Raw genomic sequence first — 22,500 nt, 5'->3', positions numbered from 1 at the left:
TTCAGCTAAAAATGTTTTCATTCATTAAAGAACAGTTACACTGAGAGAAAAGAGAAAAAAAGTCCAGCGCTGACCTGCAAAACCAGATACAGCCCTTTGGAGTTGAGATGGCCCATCAGGTTGTTACAAACCTGGGAAAGGCCTGCCAGAAGCTGTTCACCTGCACAACACACACACACACACACACACACACACACACACATTATCACAAAACACACACATATGCATGCACACACACACATATGCATGCACACACACACACACACACACACACACACACGCACACACACACACACGCACACATACACACACGCACACACACACACACAATCACACACACATTATCACAAAACACACACTCAAACACACACACATATGCATGCACACACACACACACACACACACACACACACACGCACGCACACACACACACACACACACACACACACAAACAAACAATACAGGTCAGCAAAGTTATAAAAGACAGCAACTGGTTAAACATGTGCATGTACCTCAGATATCATCAAAAATCAACATGGGGAAATTATGAATTTGGTCAAAAGAATAAATATTACACTCTTGACTGCTGCTGCTGAGTATGTTCAACAGTGAAGGGCTGTCACCTCACTGAGATAAAACAGAGCTTACAGGTCAGGATGTCAGTGAAGGGCTGTCACCTCACTGAGATAAAACAGGAGCTTACAGGTCAGGATGTCAGTGAAGGGCTGTCACCTAACTGAGATAAAACAAAGCTTACAGGTCAGGATGTCAGTGAAGGGCTGTCACCTCACTGAGATAAAACAGGAGCTTACAGGTCAGGATGTCAGTGATGGGCTGTCACCTCACTGAGATAAAACAGAGCTTACAGGTCAGGATGTCAGTGATGGGCTGTCACCTCACTGAGATAAAACAGGAGCTTACAGGTCAGGATGTCAGTGATGGGCTGTCACCTCACTGAGATAAAACAGAGCTTACAGGTCAGAATGTCAGTGATGGGTTGTCACCTCACTGAGATAAAACAGGAGCTTACAGGTCAGGATGTCAGTGAAGGGCTGTCACCTCACTGAGATAAGACAGAGCTTACAGGTCAGGGTGTCTTTTGTCTGATGCTTTCAAAAAAAGGACACACACAAACAAATAGTGGAATTCCTCAGCAATGTCGTTTTTGGAGCATTTCTCACAGATTCTTTCGTTTCAAGGTAAACTGTCGAAACTTCACTTCACCTACGTTCAGCAGTCAAAGGATTAAAATTTTCCAACAAAAAAAATGTTGCAAGCTATTCAACTATCCACCCTGAACTGCTGATGAAAAATGGACATGCAAGATACACGCGCTGTAGGTGTGTGACAGTATAATGAATGGAACTTCTTGAGTCCTGTGTCCTAAGGCAGGCAAGGGGCTAACTCCTGCACCGCCACAGGCGACGTTTGTTGACCAGACAGTGCTCCACCACAGGCGACGTTTGTTGACCAGACAGTGCTCCACCACAGGCGACGTTTGTTGACGAGACAGTGCTCCGCCACAGGCGACGTTTGTTGACCAGACAGTGCTCTGCCACAGGTGACCTTTGTTGACGAGACAGTGCACCACCAAAGGCGACGTTTGTTGATGAGACAGAACACCGCCACAGGTGACGTTTGTTGACCAGACAGTGCTCCACCACAGGTGAGGTCTGTTGACCAGACAGTGCTCCACCACAGGCGACGTTTGTTGACCAGACAGTGCACCGCCACAGGCGACGTTTGTTGATGAGACAGTGCTCCGCCACAGGCGACGTTTGTTGACGAGACAGTGCTCCACCACAGGTGACGTTTGTTGACGAGACAGTGCTCCACCACAGGCGACGTTTGTTGACGAGACAGTGCTCCACCACAGGTGACGTTTGTTGAAGAGACAGTGCTCCGCCACAGGCGACGTTTGTTGACGAGACAGTACTCCACCACAGGTGATGTTTGTTGATGAGACAGTGCACTGCCACAGGCGACGTTTGTTGACCAGACAGTGCTCCACCACAGGCGACATTTGTTGACCAGACAGTGCACCGCCACAGGTGACGTTTGTTGATAAGACAGTGCACTGCCACAGGCAACGTTTGTTGATAAGACAGTGCACTGCCACAGGCAACGTTTGTTGATAAGACAGTGCACTGCCACAGGCAACGTTTGTTGATGAGACAGTGCTCTGCTATAGGCGACGTTTTTTGACTAAACAGTGCACTGCCATATGTGACGTTTGTCGACACTGAGGGGTCATGTTGATAAGACCATTTTTGTCACACTGCCATTTTCCACATTGTAACAAAGGTTGAAAGCTGCAGCCAGTTTCTCACCAACAGAACAATGACCAACCTTTGTCCCTGACCCACTTTGAAATGAACGAGTCCATTGTGTCGTTTTGACATGAACCGAAGCCTGTGACTAAGAGCATCGTTTCTAAAAGCGCTGGGGAGTGTTTTTCACACAAAAACTTGGCAGTGAAAGAGTTAACAAGTGGGTGAAGACACACACACACACACACACACTGGGAGCCGCACCCCCAAACACACACACACACACACCCCACTCACCCCCCCTACCTGCTTTGATCCTGAGGGCCGTCCAGTTGTTGGTGGAGGTGAAGGTCACCAGCATTCGGAGGTACACCATGATGGTCTTCAGGTCAGAGTGGTTCTCTGGCTGTGAACACATCACTTGGCTATATCTGTCTGTCTGTCTGTCTGTCTATTGATCTATCCATCTACCAATCAACACACACACACACACACACACACACACACACACACACACACACACACACCATGATGGTCTTCAGGTCAGAGTGGTTCTCTGGCTGTGAACACATCACTTGGCTATATCTGTCTGTCTGTCTGTCTGTCTATTGATCTATCCATCTACCAATCAACACACACACACACACACACACACACACACACCATGATGGTCTTCCGGTCAGAGTACGGTCCAAATTAATACAATACAATACAATACAGCACAAAACAATACAACTCAACAGATTACAAAACAGTACAATACAACACAACACAACACAACACAGTACAATACAACACAACACAAAACAGTACAATACAACACAGTACAATACCAACACAGTACATTACAACACAAAACAGTACAATACAACACAAAACTGTACAACACAACACAGTACAACACAATAAAGTACAACACGACACAACACAATATAACACAGCACAACACAACATAACATAGCATAACATAACACAATACAACACAACAGGAAAAAAATCTACAACATACAGCACCTAACACGACACAATATAACACAACACAACACAGCACAATACAACACAATACAACATAATACAATACAACACAACACAACAGGAAAGGAAACAAATCACAACAGACAGCACCAGGTCGTAAAAACCTTGAGAGTCTTCAGACTGCTGCAGCATCTCCACAGCAAGTCCTTGATCTGTTTGATCCAGGACAGCACATGGGTTTTGGTCATGGCCAGTGAGGCGTAACAGGTCTGCACACACACACACACACACACACAGCACACACTGACTGTCACCATGAAGGAAATCGCCTTAACCCTTTCAGCCCTTTAAGGTCTTCTGCCTGTGCAACCCTCCAAGCCAGTGAGGCGTTAACAGGTCTGCACACATGCACACACTGACTGTCACCATGAAGGAAATCGCCTTAACCCTTTAAGGTCTTCTGCCTGTGCAACCCTCCCAGCCTGGCACGTTTTTTTTTTTCTAGGCCTGACTGCATCAACGGGGAGGGGTGCTTCACTTCAGGCACCAATTTATAGCAACCTCTCAACCAGTAGCTACCAAACTTCAAATAATGATTGAAATACAGTGGAGTGATGGCCCAGAGGTAACGCGTCCGCCTAGGAAGCGAGAGAATCTGAGGGCGCTGGTTCGAATCACGGCTCAGCCGCCAATATTTTCTCCCCCTCCATTAGACCTTGAGTGGTGGTCTGGACGCTAGTCATTCGGATGAGACGATAAACCGAGGTCCCATGTGCAGCATGCACTTAGCGCATGTAAAAGAACCCACGGCAACAAAAGGGTTGTTCCTGGCAAAATTCTGTAGAAAAATCCACTTCGACAGGAAAAACAAATAAAACTGCACGCAGGAAAAAATACAAAAAAATGGGTGGCGCTGTAGTGTAGCGACGCGCTCTCCGTGGGGAGAGCAGCCCGAATTTCACACAGAGAAATCTGTTGTGATAAAAAGGAATACAAATACAAATACAAAAATACAAATATAATTTTGACAAAGGTTGCTGAAGTCTCAAGACAAGAGATGCAATATTTTACTTGTGACTTTAAATTACAAACAGAAATAATAAAAATGTTGGCTTCTGTCAATGCTGAAGGCTGTGGCCTATCTTCTTGATTCAAATGTCCACCACTATAGTCAGATCGGTCACTAATTTCATCTCCTTATCTTTCCCAAGAATTATCAGATGAATTATAAGTAAAATTTCAATCATTACCTGGGTAGAATTCGCTGCAAGAGACCAACATAATTTCATCCAGCACTTACTATGCAGTGAGCCTTTGACATTTGACCATATCGATGCAGAAATACGCACTAATCGCTTGATTTCTGGAGCGAAATCTTGCGTGCCAGTAAGGAAGTAAGTTAAGTTTTAGTTACTTCCCTTACATAGCAGTTTAATGCATGATAATGAGCTTATGAACGACGGGCACAATAGCCGAGTGGTTAAAGCGTTGGACTGTCAATCTGAGGGTCCCGGGTTCGAATCACGGTGACGGCACCTGGTGGGTAAAGGGTGGAGATTTTTACGATCTCCCAGGTCAACATATGTGCAGACCTGCTAGTGCCTGAACCCCCTTCGTGTGTATATGCAAGCAGAAGATCAAATACGCACGTTAAAGATCCTGAAATCTATGTCAGCGTTCGGTGGGTTATGGAAACAAGAACATACCCAGCATGCACACCCCCGAAAACAGAGTATGGCTGCTTACATGGCGGGGTAAAAACGGTCATACACGTAAAAGCCCATTCGTGTGCATATGAGTGAATGCAGAAGAAGAAGAAGAAGAGCTGATGAACTGGTTTAAGTAAACAGGTTTCTTCGCCCACCTGCCAGGTGGGCTCAGGCAGAGAATGGGAATCAGGGTTGAAGGAGTTAACATGCAATTCATGATGAGCTTCAGAAATTCACCATGAAAGGTCAGTACTGATCTGTTGAGGTTCGTTTGTTTGGTTTTACTTCCCTATACCTTTCTGAAAGTGGCTGTTTCTCTTATTTCTCATAGATATTTCTATTTCTGTTGAAAGTTAAGGCTGACTTTGTAATTTTTGTTTAACAAACTTACACCGTTTTACCTCACTCACCACTACCACTGCCAACAACCATACCTTTAAGTTTTCACTGTTCTATTTCACACACCACTACCATTGCCAACGACCATACCTTGAAGTTTTCACTGTTCTATTTCACACACCACTACCACTGCCAACGACCATACCCTGAAGTTTTCACTATTCTATTTCACACACCACTACCATTGCCAACGACCATACCTTGAAGTTTTCATTATCCATGGAGGCCAGTATATAGCGACACAGGTATTCAAATCTCTGAAAGGCAAAAAAAAAAGATAATAACATTCAATTCAATGTAAAACACTTTATCATCTGCTTCAAACAATTAAAACAGAAAATGTTCTTTATGCTCACTCAAATGCTCATCGAGAGATAAACAGGTGATGTAAAAACAAATGAAATATTGGTACCTCTTTCTCTGATCACCATGAAAATCTTGAAATCACTCATTTAGTGTTCTGGAACTTGTGTATCTAATGGATGATGTACGAGTATTACAACACAAATCTTGACAAAATGTAAAGACAAGGAAAGCGTGTATGCACATAAACATGTATCATACAGTCTTGGATTCATCCTCCATGAAGTCATTTTGGTATTCCATATACACATTTTTCAATACATCAATTTCACAGAGTCTGGTAAATCTAAGAAACATATGATCAAGTCATTAGGTGTAAATTTCAATCTAACGGAAAGCAAAAGACTGCCAAGGGTGTCTTAAACTTGATTCTGAATGAATAAAGGCATACATTCAGGTATACAAATATTTCAACAATCAAACAGATAAGTTTTGAATAAACAAGTATACAAATAAATAAAACAACAAGCAAGCACCTGACTGATTATACAGCATCATTAAATGGGCAGACACAGAGGACATTCAGAAAGAGATCAACCCAATTTGTCAAAAACACTTATACACTGACTCACACACACTCCTCTCTCTCTCTCTCTCTCTCCCTCCTTCTCTCTCTCTCTCACATACAACACACACACACACACACACACACTGCACACAGACACACACACACACACACACTGCACACAGACACACACACACACAATGACACATACAATGCACACACACACACACACACACACTCATACAAGCACACACACACACACATACAATGCACACATACAATGCACACACACACACACACAGAAACACATACACACATCACACACAAACACACACACATACAATACACACACACACATACACACAAACAAACACACACACACACACACATAAAATGCACACACACACACACACACACACACACTCATACAAACACACACACACATACAATGCACACACACATAACAAAGTGGACAGGAGGAAGCAAAGCACGGAAAGCTGACCACCACAATGACCCCACAACTGACCTGTCCGTCCACCCGGTCATCCATGATAATGAGCAGTCTGTGTGTGACTGTGTACACCTCCACCGCTGAAACACCAACACCACATGTCTATATATACACCATGATGTCTGTGTGGGACTGGCGGTGGTACCAGGTAAGAGGTGTAGTACTGTGCTGTTTTGCAGTCTTATCAAGTAAGAGGTGTAGTGCTGTGTAGTTTTGCATTGTTACCAGGAAAGAGGTGTAGTGCTGTGTAGTTTGGCAGTGTTACCAGGCTAGAGGTGTAGTGCTGTGTAGTTCTGCAGTGTTACCAGGTAAGAGGTGTAGTGCTGTGTAGTTTTGCAGTGTTACCAGGTAAGAGGTGTCGTGCTGTCCTGTTTTGCAGTGTTACCAGGTAAGAGGTGTAGTGCTGTGTAGTTTTGCAGTGTTACCAAGTAAGAGGTGTAGTGCTGTACAGTTTGGCAGTGTTACCAGGTAAGAGGTGTAGTGCTGTGTAGTTTTGCAGTGTTACCAGGTAAAAGGTGAGGTGCTGTGTAGTTTGGCAGTGTTACCAGGTAAGAGGTGTAGTGATGTGTAGTTTTGCAGTGTTACCAGGTAAAAGGTGTGGTGCTGTGTAGTTTTGCAGTGTTACCTGGTAAAAGGTGTAGTGCTGTGTAGTTTTGCAGTGTTACCAGGTAAGAGGTGTGGTGCTGTGTAGTTTGGCAGTGTTACCAGGTAAGAGGTGTAGTGCTGTGCAGTTTTGCAGTGTTACCAGCTAAGAGGTGTAGTGCTGTACAGTTTGGCGGTGTTACCAGGTAAGAGGTGTAGTGCTGTGCAGTTTTGCAGTGTTACCAGCTAAGAGGTGTGGTGCTGTGCAGTTTGGCAGTGTTACCAGGTAAGAGGTGTAGTGCTGTGCAGTTTTGCAGTGTTACCAGCTAAGAGGTGTAGTGCTGTGCAGTTTGGCGGTGTTACCAGGTAAGAGGTGTAGAGCTGTGCAGTTTGGTGGTGTTACCAAGTAAGAGGTGTAGTGCTGTGCAGTTTGGCGGTGTTACCAAGTAAGATGTGTAGTGCTGTACAGTTTTGCAGTGTTACCAGGTAAGAGGTGTAGTGCTGTGTAGTTTTGCAGTGTTACCTGGTAAGAGGTGTAGTGCAGTGTTACTTTGTAAAAGGTGTAGTGCTGTGTAGTTTGGCGGTGTTACCAGGTAAGAGGTGTAGTGCTGTGTGGTTTTGCAGTGTTACCAGGTAAAAGCTGTAGTGCTGTGCAGTTTGGCGGTGTTACCAGGTAAGAGGTGTAGTGCTGTGTAGTTTGGCGGTGTTACCAGGTAAGAGGTGTAGTGCTGTGTAGTTTTGCAGTGTTACCAGGTAAAAGCTGTAGTGCTGTGCAGTTTGGCGGTGTTACCAGGTAAGAGGTATTGTGCTGTGCAGTTTGGCGGTGTTACCTGGCCTGAGGGTGGGTGCATAGTGTTCTGCATCGCCCTCTGGGATACGCAACAGCTGGTCTGCCTCCTCTCTGCAACAATCACACATCGATGAAGTGAAGAAGAAAAGGAAACAAATAATGAAATATATGAATGAAGGACGTGTTTTGGGGGACCACTGAAGTTTTGCCGTTCAGATTCACATTTTTACTTGTAAGCACACGCTCAGTCATGTTAAATGGATCATGCTCCCCTCTCCCACCCCCACCTTTTTTTTTCTTTAGATCTATTCAGATCCTGATGCATTGCTGGTGTTTTGAACAGTCATGTTGTTGCAGAAGGAGTGGTGTGAATGTGCTTTCTCTGTGAGTTCCCTTCTTTCGGGTTTTTATCTAGCTGCTGTCGCATCGTTTTTCTCTTGAACACTATGTACGCAGGGATGCGCATACGCACGAACGTGCACGTGCGCGCGCACACACACACACACACACGCACGAACACGTGTGTGCACGCGCACACACACACACACGAACGCACATAACATAAACTGCACTTAATGTATTGTTTTTTTCTGTGCTCCTGTCCAGTTTCATACTTTATTCGATCTGTTCCATTCATTTTCAACATGAATGTCTATATCACTGTGTCACTTGGTTGATAAAAAACATTTTGATGCTGTTGCATTTGTAGAAAAAAGAAAGAAAAAATAAATAATGTTAGTTTCGTAATCATTATGAGAGCACTGTATGCTCACATACGGCTTGTGGAGACTATTTTCAATATTAGACATATTATTGATCTGGATGAGTGGTTGTTGTCTAGTGATAGGTTTCATGTTGGATTCAATGGGTTTTCATTTATGAAAGAAAAAAAAGCCCTCTCAATTGAACAAAATGAATAATTCACTTACAGTAGCGTCAGTTAACTGTCTGGGTCTCAACAACACACAAAAAAGAAGAGATGTTTTTCATTATTTGAAAAGCATGGCCTTTTCTGTCTACTTTTTACAGGATACCCACCTTGAGGAAAAAATGGAACATTATATCAGAACGGGGCTATCAGGGCTATTTCTCAAGTTGTGTTTCTAATTCTAGACATGTAGCTATTCTTTTCAATAATAATTTTGAGTTCAAAGTTAAACAGGTCTTAAAAGGAAATAATGGGAATTATATCATAGTGCTTATTGAAACTGGAAGTATAGATTTTCTCATAGTTAATGTGTATGGCCCAAACAAGGATGACCCAGAGTTTTATATGTCTTTAAAACAAAAAGTCATGGATTTCAATATTAACAATGTAATAATGGCTAGAGACTTTAATTTGGTTCTTGATCCAGCTAGAGACTATTGTAACTACAAGCACATTAATAATCCTAAAGGTAGAGAATTACTTCAGAACATAATTCTTGATTTAGAACTTAATGACATATGGCAAGATTTGAATCCCGATTGTCAAAAGTATACATGGAGAAGAAGTAACCTGTTTCAACAAGCTGGACTCGATTTCTTTCTTATTTCAGATCCAGTTATTACTTATATTGAAGATGCAGACATTGAATGTGGTTATAGAACAGATCATTCCTTTACTCTCATTAAGTTGCAGTTAGGCGAAATAGTGAAACGAAATATATTTTGGAAATTCAATACTTTGTTATTAAACGAAGAAATTAAAAAAGTTAAAGAAGAGTACGCATTAAGTCCCGCTAGAGATATTGTTGACACTGTTCCTTTGTTCTCTATCTCTGACGATTTGTTTTTAGATTTTTTGTTAATGAAGATAAGATCAAAAACAATATCTTACGCAGCTATGAAAAAGAAGAAAACAAATGAAGAAGAGAAGAGATTAGAAAAAAAGATATTCAGATACTTGAAGCAAATCATCATACAGAAGAGGACAATTTGGAGCAAATAAGATTAAAGAAGGAACAATTAAGAATGATCAGAGAAAAGAGAACTGAGGGGGTATTATCAAGGTCAAGGGCCAGATGGATAGATGAGGGTGAGAAAGTAACAAAATATTTTTTTGCAATTTAGAGAAGCGACATTACATAAGTAAGAATATGGCTAAGCTCATTGATAAGAATGGTAATGTATTAAGCAATCAAGAACATCTTCTGCAGGAGGTTAAAAGATTTTATGAATTTTTATATCAGGAATCAAATGTCGAGGACTGTGAGAGACATGACTTGGTAAAGGATATACCCAAACTAAACATTAACGAAGCAAATGAACTAGGAGGCAAGATTACATTAGAAGAGGCGTGTCATGCACTTAGAAATATGAAAAACAACAAAAGCCCAGGAACAAATGGATTTGGTGCAAAATTTTTTTTTAAATGCTTTTGGGGGGGAAATAGGGCTGTTTATGGTTCGGGCACTAAATGTTTGTTTTGTAAAAGGGGAAATGTCTTGTGTACAAAAACAAGGAATAACAACATGCATACCAAAATGAGACAAAAATAGACGTTTTATAAAGCAGTGGTGACCTATATTACTTCTAAATGTTGTACATAAAATTGGATCATCCTGCACAGGGAATCCCTTGAAGACTGTGTTGCCAAAACTTATAAAACGATGCAAGAGACTCCACAGAACATTGTTTGTGGCATTGTAAACATATAAAGTCCTTTTGGACCTCTTTAGAAAAATTGTTTAATGAAAAATGTGAAAATGCCTATAACATTAACTAGATCTGTTGCAGATTAGTACTTTTCGGCATTGCACAGCATTAAAAACAGATAATATATTTGATTTCATTATAATGTTTGCCATGTCTATAAATGCAAAATTGAAAAATGCTCACCAGATCTACATGCCTTTCTAAAACAGCTTTATGCGAGGTATAAAATTGAATGGCATAATGCGTATGTAAAAAATGATATATCCAGTTTTGATGTGCAATGGAACTTTTAGAAGCCAGTGTTTTCTCTTCCCCAGTAGTCAATACTTGTGTTATTTTCAAATGTCTTCTTTATAACCACGTCTTCCCATGGGATCTTTGGTGTGATGACGTTTTCGAATATGTGTGTGTGTGTGTGTGTGTGTGTTGTTTTTTTGTGGGTTTTTTTTGATAAATATCAAATATCATCTAAGGATTGATGTGACTGATTCAGAGTAAACTGTCGATGCTGACTCTAGCATAACTCATCCATTGACTTATGCCAAAACTACTTTATCCTATTTTACTCATTATTTTTAATGTCTTTATTTTATTACGATGGTACATGGTGTGAATTTGTTGTTGTTTTTGTTGTTGCATATTTGTCTACATGTTAAAGGAATTTTTTTAAATGTTGATAATAAAAAACAACAACAACTTATTAACGAGGATCAGACAGTTTTCACGAGGCATAGATATATTGGGGATAATATTAGACTTATTTATGATACAACAGCATATCTAGATGAAAACAATTTGCCTGGATTTGTTTGCTTTTCTTCTTTTAAAAAAAAAAAGAAAATAAAAAGACAAAAGTATGCGATTGTTTACCACCTTGTACTTGTGAACTGAATAAAAACAAATTAAAAAAAAAAAAATCTGATCACAGAATTCACACAGGTCAGCAAGAGACAGAGAGACAGACCATTTTATGCCTGGAAAAAAGTTTGTGAGTTGAGAGATTGTTTCCTGAAAGCATGATGGGGGTGTTTCTGTATAAGAAGGATTTCCGTATTGGAATTTTCGTGATTAAAAAAAAAAATGTTGTTCCTTTTTTTTAATTCATGATCCAGCAGTCAACAGACTTATCAACAAATTTTTCATAAGAATTCAACTGTGAAAAAGATTTCTTAACAATTACAAAATAAAAGTAGTAAAAACATCATCAACAACACACACTGACTAACACAGACACACAGATTGATTCTCTTTGTGCGTCTGTATGTCTGTCTGTCTGTCGGTCTCTTTCTCTCACATATGCCTTCACACACACACACACACACACACACACACACACAGAGCACATATACACACACATGTGTATGTACGCATGCACACACACACACACACACACACACAAACAAAAACACACAGACATGCATACCCATGAACACACACACACACTATTAGTATTACCTTATCTGGCGCTTCAGTCTTGATCTTTCCAGGAAGCCACGACCATATGCCTTGGAACAGGATAAAAAAAAGCAAGAATCAACCTTAAGTTTGAGGAAAGTTTACCTCAGAACTTTTAAATGAATTTTTTTTCTTTCTTTTTTTAAGTATGTGTGTACATCATTCACTCTCTCTCTCTCTCTCTCTCTCTCAAACACATGCACTCACAAACACACACACACACACTTATCCATGCATACTCACATCCAAATCCAACAATAACTGAAACACGCACACACACACACACACACGTGTGTATATATATATACATAATTATATATATATATAACTAGAAATAAAAAGAAAAACAAACAACAAGCCTTTTGCACAAGAAAGAAATTTTCGGTCTTGGACCTTCCTCAGCGATGTAATTAGTGTAACTACGTCAAAGTAGTACGTGACGCAAAATGTAATTGTGTCATACTTGACGTAATTTTCAGTCAGAGTTCTTTATATGCTTCCTCTTTTAATATATGTCCTCCTACTCCCAGCCCCACCACCCACATCCTCCACCCTCCACCTCCCCTTCTCTCTCTCTCTTCCCCCCTTCTTTCTCTCTTCCTTATCTTGCTCTCCCTCTCTTCTTTCCTTTACTTTACCCCTTTCTCACTCATTTTCTACTCCCCATCTTATACATGTATGTATGTATGCACACACACACACACACGCACACACACACACACACACACACACACACACACACACATGCAGCATTCTCTCCATTTTGGTCACTTTTTAATGTTTTTATTCAACTTACACAATTGTTGCTTGCTAATTATGCAAACTCATTTGTGAAATAAACATGCATGTAGTGACGTACATTATTCTTTTATGTTGCAATACATTCAATAAAGATTAAACTATTTGTAACCCAGTATCTTTACCTTTTGATAGATACATACATACATACATACATACATTGATAGGTAGATATCAGTATCACTGTCAAGTTATCAATAAAATCAGTTCGTCAGTCAATCTTGGTGAATCAAAATGTTAATTGACCATTAATTTAGTCTGTCAGTCTCATATCACTAAGTGTTAGTCAATTTAATCAGACCAAAAACTTTTAATGTTTAAAAGGGGAAAACACATCATGATAAGATCAAGTCACCAAAGAACTAACACACCTTAATACTGACAGAACACATCATCAAAGACAGTGAACAACTAACACACCTTAATACTGACACAACACATCATCTGACATGTCACTGAAAAACTAACGCACCTTAATATTGACAGAACACATCATCAGACTTCAGTCACTGAACACAACCAACACACCATAATACTGACAGAACACATCATGACGCTAAGTCACTGACAAACTAACGCACCTTAATACTGACAGAACACATCATCAGACTAAGTCACTGAACACAACTAACACACCTAAATATTGACATAACACATCATCAGACTAAGTCACTGAACACAACCAACACACCTTAATACTGACAGAACACATCATCAGACTAAGTCACTGACAAACTAACACACCTTAATATTGACAGAACACATCATCAGACTAAGTCACTAAACACAACTAACACACCTTAATACTGACAGAACACATCATCAGACTAAGTCACTGAACACAACTAACACACCTTAATACTGACAGAACACAAAATCAAAGTCACTGAAGAACTAACACACCTTAATTACTGACACAACACATCATCTGACAAGTCACTGAAAAACTAACGCACCTTAATATTGACAGAACACATCATCAGACTAAGTCACTGAACACAACCAACACACCTTAATATTGACAGAACATATCACGAGACTAGGTCACTGGCAAACTAACACACCTTAATACTGACAGAACACATCATCAGACTAAATCACTGAACACAACTAACACACCTAAATACTGACAGAACACATCATCAGACTAAGTCACTGACATACTAACATACTTTAATACTGACAGAACACAAAATCAAAGTCACTGAACAACTAACACACCTTAATACTGACAGAACACATCATCAGACTAAGTCACTGAACACAACTAACACACCTTAATACTGACAGAACACAAAATCAAAGTCACTGAAGAACTAACACACCTTAATTACTGACACAACACATCATCTGACAAGTCACTGAAAAACTAACGCACCTTAATATTGACAGAACACATCATGAGACTAAGTCACTGAACACAACCAACACACCTTAATATTGACAGAACATATCACGAGACTAGGTCACTGGCGAACTAACACACCTTAATACTGACAGAACACATCATCAGACTAAGTCACTGACAAACTAACGCACCTTAATATTGACAGAACACATCATCAGACTAAGTCACTGAACACAAGTAACACACCTTAATATTGACAGAACACATCACGAGACTAGGTCACTGGCAAACTAACACACCTTAATACTGACAGAACACATCATCAGACTAAATCACTGAACACAACTAACACACCTTAATTTTGACAGAACACATCATCAGACTAAGTCACTGACAAACTAACACACCTTAATATTGACAGAACACATCATCAGACTAAGTCACTGAACACAACTAACACACCTTAATACTGACAGAACACATCATCAGACTAAGTCACTGAACACAACTAACACACCTTAATACTGACAGAACACAAAATCAAAGTCACTGAAGAACTAACACACCTTAATTACTGACACAACACATCATCTGACAAGTCACTGAAAAACTAACGCACCTTAATATTGACAGAACACATCATGAGACTAAGTCACTGAACACAACCAACACACCTTAATATTGACAGAACATATCACGAGACTAGGTCACTGGCGAACTAACACACCTTAATACTGACAGAACACATCATCAGACTAAGTCACTGACAAACCAACACACCTTAATACTGACAGAACACATCATCAGACTAAGTCACTGACAAACTAACACACCTTAATATTGACAGAACACATCATCAGACTAAGTCACTAAACACAACTAACACACCTTAATACTGACAGAACACATCATCAGACTAAATCACTGAACACAACTAACACACCTTAATTTTGACAGAACACATCATCAGACTAAGTCACTGACATACTAACATACTTTAATACTGACAGAACACAAAATCAAAGTCACTGAACAACTAACACACCTTAATACTGACACAACACATCATCTGACATATCACTGAAAAACTAACACACCTTAATATTGACAGAACACATCATAAGACTTAAGTCGCTAAACACAACCAACACACCATAATATTGACAGAACACATCATGAGGCTAAGTCACTGACAAACTAACACACCTTAATATTGACAGAACACATCATCAGACTAAGTCACTGAACAACTAACACACCTTAATACTGACAGAACACATCATCTGACATGTCACTGAAAAACTAACGCACCTTAATATTGACAGAACACATCATCAGACTAAGTGAATAACAAACTAACACACCTTAATATTGACAGAACACATCATCAGACTAAGTCACTGACAAACTAACATACCTTAATATTGACAGAACACATCATCAGACAAAGTCACTGAACACAACCAACACACCTTAATATTGACAGAACATATCACGAGACTAGGTCACTGGCGAACTAACACACCTTAATACTGACAGAACACATCATCAGACTAAGTCACTGACAAACTAACGCACCTTAATATTGACAGAACACATCATCAGACTAAGTCACTGAACACAAGTAACACACCTTAATATTGACAGAACACATCACGAGACTAGGTCACTGGCAAACTAACACACCTTAATACTGACAGAACACATCATCAGACTAAATCACTGAACACAACTAACACACCTTAATTTTGACAGAACACATCATCAGACAAAGTCACTGAACACAAGTAACACACCTCAGTATTGACAGAACACATCATAAGACTCAAGTCACTGAACACAACTAACACACCTTAATATTGACAGAACACATCATAAGACTTAAGTCGCTAAACACAACCAACACACCATAATATTGACAGAACACATCATGAGGCTAAGTCACTGACAAACTAACACACCTCAATATTGACAGAACACATCATCAGACTAAGTCGCTGAACGCAACTAACACACCTTAATATTGACAGAACACATCATGAGGCTAAGTCACTGAACACAACTAACACACCTTAATACTGACAGAACACAAAATCAAAGTCACTGAAGAACTAACACACCTTAATTACTGACACAACACATCATCTGACAAGTCACTGAAAAACTAACGCACCTTAATATTGACAGAACACATCATGAGACTAAGTCACTGAACACAACCAACACACCTTAATATTGACAGAACATATCACGAGACTAGGTCACTGGCGAACTAACACACCTTAATACTGACAGAACACATCATCAGACTAAGTCACTGACAAACCAACACACCTTAATACTGACAGAACACATCATCAGACTAAGTCACTGAACACAAGTAACACACCTTAATATTGACAGAACACATCACGAGACTAGGTCACTGGCAAACCAACACACCTTAATACTGACAGAACACATCATCAGACTAAATCACTGAACACAACTAACACACCTTAATTTTGACAGAACACATCATCAGACTAAGTCACTGACAAACTAACACACCTTAATATTGACAGAACACATCATCAGACTAAGTCACTGAACACAACTAACACACCTTAATACTGACAGAACACATCATCAGACTAAGTCACTGAACACAACTAACACACCTTAATACTGACAGAACACAAAATCAAAGTCACTGAAGAACTAACACACCTTAATTACTGACACAACACATCATCTGACAAGTCACTGAAAAACTAACGCACCTTAATATTGACAGAACACATCATGAGACTAAGTCACTGAACACAACCAACACACCTTAATATTGACAGAACATATCACGAGACTAGGTCACTGGCGAACTAACACACCTTAATACTGACAGAACACATCATCAGACTAAGTCACTGACAAACCAACACACCTTAATACTGACAGAACACATCATCAGACTAAGTCACTGACAAACTAACACACCTTAATATTGACAGAACACATCATCAGACTAAGTCACTAAACACAACTAACACACCTTAATACTGACAGAACACATCATCAGACTAAATCACTGAACACAACTAACACACCTTAATTTTGACAGAACACATCATCAGACTAAGTCACTGACATACTAACATACTTTAATACTGACAGAACACAAAATCAAAGTCACTGAACAACTAACACACCTTAATACTGACACAACACATCATCTGACATATCACTGAAAAACTAACACACCTTAATATTGACAGAACACATCATAAGACTTAAGTCGCTAAACACAACCAACACACCATAATATTGACAGAACACATCATGAGGCTAAGTCACTGACAAACTAACACACCTTAATATTGACAGAACACATCATCAGACTAAGTCACTGAACAACTAACACACCTTAATACTGACAGAACACATCATCTGACATGTCACTGAAAAACTAACGCACCTTAATATTGACAGAACACATCATCAGACTAAGTGAATGACAAACTAACACACCTTAATATTGACAGAACACATCATCAGACTAAGTCACTGACAAACTAACATACCTTAATATTGACAGAACACATCATCAGACAAAGTCACTGAACACAACCAACACACCTTAATATTGACAGAACATATCACGAGACTAGGGCACTGGCGAACTAACACACCTTAATACTGACAGAACACATCATCAGACTAAGTCACTGACAAACTAACGCACCTTAATATTGACAGAACACATCATCAGACTAAGTCACTGAACACAAGTAACACACCTTAATATTGACAGAACACATCACGAGACTAGGTCACTGGCAAACTAACACACCTTAATACTGACAGAACACATCATCAGACTAAATCACTGAACACAACTAACACACCTTAATTTTGACAGAACACATCATCAGACTAAGTCACTGACATACTAACATACTTTAATACTGACAGAACACAAAATCAAAGTCACTGAACAACTAACACACCTTAATACTGACACAACACATCATCTGACATATCACTGAAAAACTAACACACCTTAATATTGACAGAACACATCATAAGACTTAAGTCGCTAAACACAACCAACACACCATAATATTGACAGAACACATCATGAGGCTAAGTCACTGACAAACTAACACACCTTAATACTGACAGAACACAAAATCAAAGTCACTGAAGAACTAACACACCTTAATTACTGACACAACACATCATCTGACAAGTCAATGAAAAACTAACGCACCTTAATATTGACAGAACACATCATGAGACTAAGTCACTGAACACAACCAACACACCTTAATATTGACAGAACATATCACGAGACTAGGTCACTGGCGAACTAACACACCTTAATACTGACAGAACACATCATCAGACTAAGTCACTGACAAACCAACACACCTTAATACTGACAGAACACATCATCAGACTAAGTCACTGAACACAAGTAACACACCTTAATATTGACAGAACACATCACGAGACTAGGTCACTGGCAAACTAACACACCTTAATACTGACAGAACACATCATCAGACTAAATCACTGAACACAACTAACACACCTTAATTTTGACAGAACACATCATCAGACTAAGTCACTGACAAACTAACACACCTTAATATTGACAGAACACATCATCAGACTAAGTCACTGAACACAACTAACACACCTTAATACTGACAGAACACATCATCAGACTAAGTCACTGAACACAACTAACACACCTTAATACTGACAGAACACAAAATCAAAGTCACTGAAGAACTAACACACCTTAATTACTGACACAACACATCATCTGACAAGTCACTGAAAAACTAACGGACCTTAATATTGACAGAACACATCATGAGACTAAGTCACTGAACACAACCAACACACCTTAATATTGACAGAACATATCACGAGACTAGGTCACTGGCGAACTAACACACCTTAATACTGACAGAACACATCATCAGACTAAGTCACTGACAAACCAACACACCTTAATACTGACAGAACACATCATCAGACTAAGTCACTGACAAACTAACACACCTTAATATTGACAGAACACATCATCAGACTAAGTCACTAAACACAACTAACACACCTTAATACTGACAGAACACATCATCAGACTAAATCACTGAACACAACTAACACACCTTAATTTTGACAGAACACATCATCAGACTAAGTCACTGACATACTAACATACTTTAATACTGACAGAACACAAAATCAAAGTCACTGAACAACTAACACACCTTAATACTGACACAACACATCATCTGACATATCACTGAAAAACTAACACACCTTAATATTGACAGAACACATCATAAGACTTAAGTCGCTAAACACAACCAACACACCATAATATTGACAGAACACATCATGAGGCTAAGTCACTGACAAACTAACACACCTTAATATTGACAGAACACATCATCAGACTAAGTCACTGAACAACTAACACACCTTAATACTGACAGAACACATCATCTGACATGTCACTGAAAAACTAACGCACCTTAATATTGACAGAACACATCATCAGACTAAGTGAATGACAAACTAACACACCTTAATATTGACAGAACACATCATCAGACTAAGTCACTGACAAACTAACATACCTTAATATTGACAGAACACATCATCAGACAAAGTCACTGAACACAACCAACACACCTTAATATTGACAGAACATATCACGAGACTAGGTCACTGGCGAACTAACACACCTTAATACTGACAGAACACATCATCAGAATAAGTCACTGACAAACTAACGCACCTTAATATTGACAGAACACATCATCAGACTAAGTCACTGAACACAAGTAACACACCTTAATATTGACAGAACACATCACGAGACTAGGTCACTGGCAAACTAACACACCTTAATACTGACAGAACACATCATCAGACTAAATCACTGAACACAACTAACACACCTTAATTTTGACAGAACACATCATCAGACTAAGTCACTGACATACTAACATACGTACTTTAATACTGACAGAACACAAAATCAAAGTCACTGAACAACTAACACACCTTAATACTGACACAACACATCATCTGACATATCACTGAAAAACTAACACACCTTAATATTGACAGAACACATCATAAGACTTAAGTCGCTAAACACAACCAACACACCATAATATTGACAGAACACATCATGAGGCTAAGTCACTGACAAACTAACACACCTTAATATTGACAGAACACATCATCAGACTAAGTCACTGAACAACTAACACACCTTAATACTGACAGAACACATCATCTGACATGTCACTGAAAAACTAACGCACTTTAATATTGACAGAACACATCATCAGACTAAGTGAATGACAAACTAACACACCTTAATATTGACAGAACACATCATCAGACTAAGTCACTGACAAACTAACATACCTTAATATTGACAGAACACATCATCAAAGTCACTGAACACAACTAACACACCTTAATATTGACAGAACACATCATCAGACTAAGTCACTGACAAACTAACATACCTTAATATTGACAGAACACATCATCAAAGTCACTGAACACAACTAACACACCTTAATATTGACAGAATACATCATCAGACAAAGTCACTGAACACAAGTAACACACCTCAGTATTGACAGAACACATCATAAGACTCAAGTCACTGAACACAACTAACACACCTTAATATTGACAGAACACATCATAAGACTTAAGTCGCTAAACACAACCAACACACCATAATATTGACAGAACACATCATGAGGCTAAGTCACTGACAAACTAACACACCTCAATATTGACAGAACACATCATCAGACTAAGTCGCTGAACGCAACTAACACACCTTAATATTGACAGAACACATCATGAGGCTAAGTCACTGACAAACTAACACACCTTAATATTGACAGAACACATCATGAGACTTAAGTCACTGACATAGTGACAAACTAACACACCTTAATACTGACAGAACACATCATCAGACTAACAGTAACACACACCTGAATAGTGACTGCTGCATTTTCCCGCTGCTGTCTCTCAGCCCTCTCCTCTCTAAGAGCCTTCGCCTGCTCCAGAAACTGTTCCTTCTCCTTCTTGGGGTCCACACGTTGGAACATGATGCACTCTCCTGCACACAGTCACCAGCCTCCTGTCTCTTCCCACACACACACACTGCTGGCTGGCTGCACAAAGCCCTGTGCACTGGTGGGATAAACTGGGCTTCTTGCAGAGGAAAACCTGATCAGCAGGAAACGTAGTGGAAGGCTGTGAACAGCATCAGTGGTGAGGTTTCCCTACCATGCCTTTGACTTGGAGTTGGAGCCATGTTCTGATTCAATACAGACAACACTCATTGATTAGAACCTTGCTGAAAAAAATTTCTGCATACTGGACGGACATAATAGCATGCAAAACACACACACACACACAAACACACACACATTATAGATCAATGATCATGTATGCTCAAGCCTTTCAGTACACACACACACACACACACACACACAGAGAGAGAGAGAGAGAGAGAGAGAGAGAGAGAGAGAGAGAGAGAGAGAATAAGCTAATATCACTTAAAGCGGAAAGACGTTAAATTGAAGACACTAATTCATGATAAACACTGATTTCAATTCCTTTTGCACCTTTCAGCGTATAGATATAGACTGACATAGCAAACTAAAACATAAAACTAGATAAACCTTTGAAAATGTATCTTAAGAACATTGACTTATCAAAAACAAAAAACAAAACAAATGAAAAAAACAAGAATCTAATCAAGTTATTCATAATAAGTTAACACAAAGTAACCAATACTGTGACATATCTGTGATATCATTAAAATAAACAAAAATAAGACAAGTTTCACAACCATGAGAAGAAGAATGTAGACGGTTTGTTATACTTCTTGAAGAAAACATGAAATCATTTATAAATGAAATATGTACCAACTACAATACATGTACATTTGCATATAAGGGGAATAGTGTTTTGTTCAGTGTACTAGAACACACACACACACACACACACACACACACACACACAAATAGGGTAACATCTGCATGAAAAATGTTTTCCTTTGATTCACTGTGGATGCTCCTGTGGAGTGTTTCATGCCTGTCAGAATGTGGACAAT

General features: G+C 39.4%; 1 protein-coding gene across 1 annotated transcript in view; it reads right to left on the bottom strand.

Moving 5' to 3' along the window:
• LOC143288512 (ubiquitin-protein ligase E3B-like) overlaps positions 1-22,500 on the bottom strand; it is a 71,152-nt gene that overhangs the window by 47,889 nt on the left and 763 nt on the right. Inside the window, exons 2-9 of the mRNA XM_076597091.1 lie at positions 21,371-21,699; positions 12,197-12,246; positions 8,145-8,215; positions 6,748-6,812; positions 5,554-5,610; positions 3,410-3,514; positions 2,577-2,676; positions 75-160 (exon numbers count right to left, since the gene is read on the bottom strand). Coding sequence (XP_076453206.1) covers positions 75-160; positions 2,577-2,676; positions 3,410-3,514; positions 5,554-5,610; positions 6,748-6,812; positions 8,145-8,215; positions 12,197-12,246; positions 21,371-21,487 — 651 coding nt within the window. The 5' untranslated portion in view covers positions 21,488-21,699. The remainder of the gene's footprint in view (positions 1-74; positions 161-2,576; positions 2,677-3,409; positions 3,515-5,553; positions 5,611-6,747; positions 6,813-8,144; positions 8,216-12,196; positions 12,247-21,370; positions 21,700-22,500) is intronic.

Source organism: Babylonia areolata, chromosome 12 (assembly GCF_041734735.1).
Source record: "Babylonia areolata isolate BAREFJ2019XMU chromosome 12, ASM4173473v1, whole genome shotgun sequence".
NCBI lineage: Eukaryota > Metazoa > Mollusca > Gastropoda > Neogastropoda > Buccinidae > Babylonia > Babylonia areolata.
Note: the sequence above shows the minus strand (reverse complement) of the source record. Positions and strands in the feature narration are given on the sequence as shown.